This window comes from Temnothorax curvispinosus, unplaced genomic scaffold (assembly GCF_003070985.1).
Source record: "Temnothorax curvispinosus isolate PA1 unplaced genomic scaffold, ASM307098v1 QBEX01011737.1, whole genome shotgun sequence".
NCBI classification, from domain to species: domain Eukaryota; kingdom Metazoa; phylum Arthropoda; class Insecta; order Hymenoptera; family Formicidae; genus Temnothorax; species Temnothorax curvispinosus.
The window spans coordinates 1-1569 of NW_020221517.1; the positions used below are offsets into that span (position 1 = coordinate 1).

Consider the following 1569-nt stretch of genomic DNA (forward strand, 5'->3'; position numbering starts at 1 on the left):
ATTCATGCACATTTAAGATATATAGAGAGGTAATTATAAAAATTATTATCGCTTGTATTATTTCAAAGATTATTGTTTTATAAAAGTTTACTGACTGTTTTTATCTAAAATATATATACATATTCGTATATGTATATGTTGCTTATATTGAGCTGGTATACAGAGCTTATCAGATTTCTTTCTCAATCACAGACGCATGAAGCTGTTAAGAAAGACCGATCTATGTTGGAATACAGCGGTAACCTAAAAAAAAGATGGTGACAGTGACAGAGTCGTAACCATTGCCGCGTGATAGATGATAGTGATAATGAAATATATATTGACGGCAGGGAGCTGATGCCGAGGAGATCTTTCAGAAGGAAGGTGTATCCAAAATCGCACACGTACGTATATATGTTGTCTTGTAAAAGTTGTAAAAGTTAAGAGAACGAGAAAGTGATCTGGTATCTATATGCACGTTGTGACAGGCACTATCGCGTAATAAAGATTTCTCCGAAGTATGTTTATATTGTACTTTACTTTCGTTAATTTGGATGCTTTGAATGTACAATCTCGCGTCTTCAAAATGTAATAATTCTCATTGTCAGACACTGTTGAGGCATAATTGTCTAGCACAAGAGGTCCTCTTGTACTAGATAATACGAGTTGCTACAGAGTGCCTCTAATTGTAAGAATCTCTTCTCCTTTACCCCCTCTTTCTTCCGCCAATCCCGAATTTACACTATTGTGTGGTTCGTATCGTGTGTCATTACCTATTATAAATGTCCTTTTCTCTCATTTTCTCATGCAGGAACATTTTATATTCAACTATGTGGTATAAAATTTTGCCGCTATATATTGACCGCAGGGAGGTGATACCGAAGAGATCTTTAAGAAGGAAGGTGTATCCAAAATTGCACATGTATGTATGTACGTATACATATGTTTTCTTGTAAATTTTAAAAGTTGAAAAGAACGAAAAAGTGTTCTGTAGTGCAATTTGTATTGTAGGCAAGTTATGCTAAAATATTTGTAAATTGAGTCCCTATTATCCATTATGATATATTTTTTATCAACAATATTAGAGGAGTAACGAAAATTAATTTTATTAAGTATTCAAAGCAATTGAGAGTTTTTAGCATTAAGTATTTTTATTTTCTCATAATATGCTTTAAAAATATTGCAGGGGACTTGTGAGTTATGCGAAGCAATTGATACTATTAAGGTTCATTGGTCATATGAAGTTTGCACACGTCAAGCTTGACATCATAAAAATCACAATGCATTCTGAAAACGATACCGTACAGGTTCGTTGGCGTATACGTGGTGTCATCACAGGCTGGAAGGTATTTTCTGTGTTTTGGAAGTAAAATTTGGAAAATACAACATGTCATAAAATAAGCGCTAACCAGGAAATGTAAGTGTAATCAGTGCTCTAAACATTCCTTTTAATAGTAATATAAAATTGTTCTTATAAACATTAATTATAATTTATTCAAGTTGTCTATTATTTGAAAAGAACTTGATTTTTAGTTTCGTTTTCTATTCTACTTTCAGAAAAAGATAAAATAATTTAGATTTTCTAAAATT

At 32.1% G+C, this 1569-nt stretch overlaps 1 protein-coding gene across 1 annotated transcript; it reads left to right on the forward strand.

Annotated features, from left to right (window-relative positions):
• Positions 1-347: 347 nt before the first annotated feature.
• LOC112461766 (uncharacterized protein C6orf136-like) lies at positions 348-1431 on the forward strand. The gene is made up of 3 exons (XM_025027145.1): positions 348-383; positions 791-901; positions 1166-1431. Exons 2-3 carry the CDS (start codon positions 810-812, stop codon positions 1347-1349), a joined length of 276 nt encoding a protein of 91 aa, XP_024882913.1. The 5' UTR covers positions 348-383; positions 791-809; the 3' UTR covers positions 1350-1431.
• Positions 1432-1569: the final 138 nt, after the last annotated feature.

Excerpts from the sequence above, each read along its gene's own strand:
- LOC112461766 (XM_025027145.1), top strand. The coding sequence starts at position 810 with ATGTGGTATAAAATTTTGCCGCTATATATTGACCGCAGGGAGGTGATA. Across the intron at positions 902-1,165 it reads GTGTATCCAAAATTGCACAT|GGGACTTGTGAGTTATGCGA; the intron begins GTATGTATGTAC and ends AAAATATTGCAG.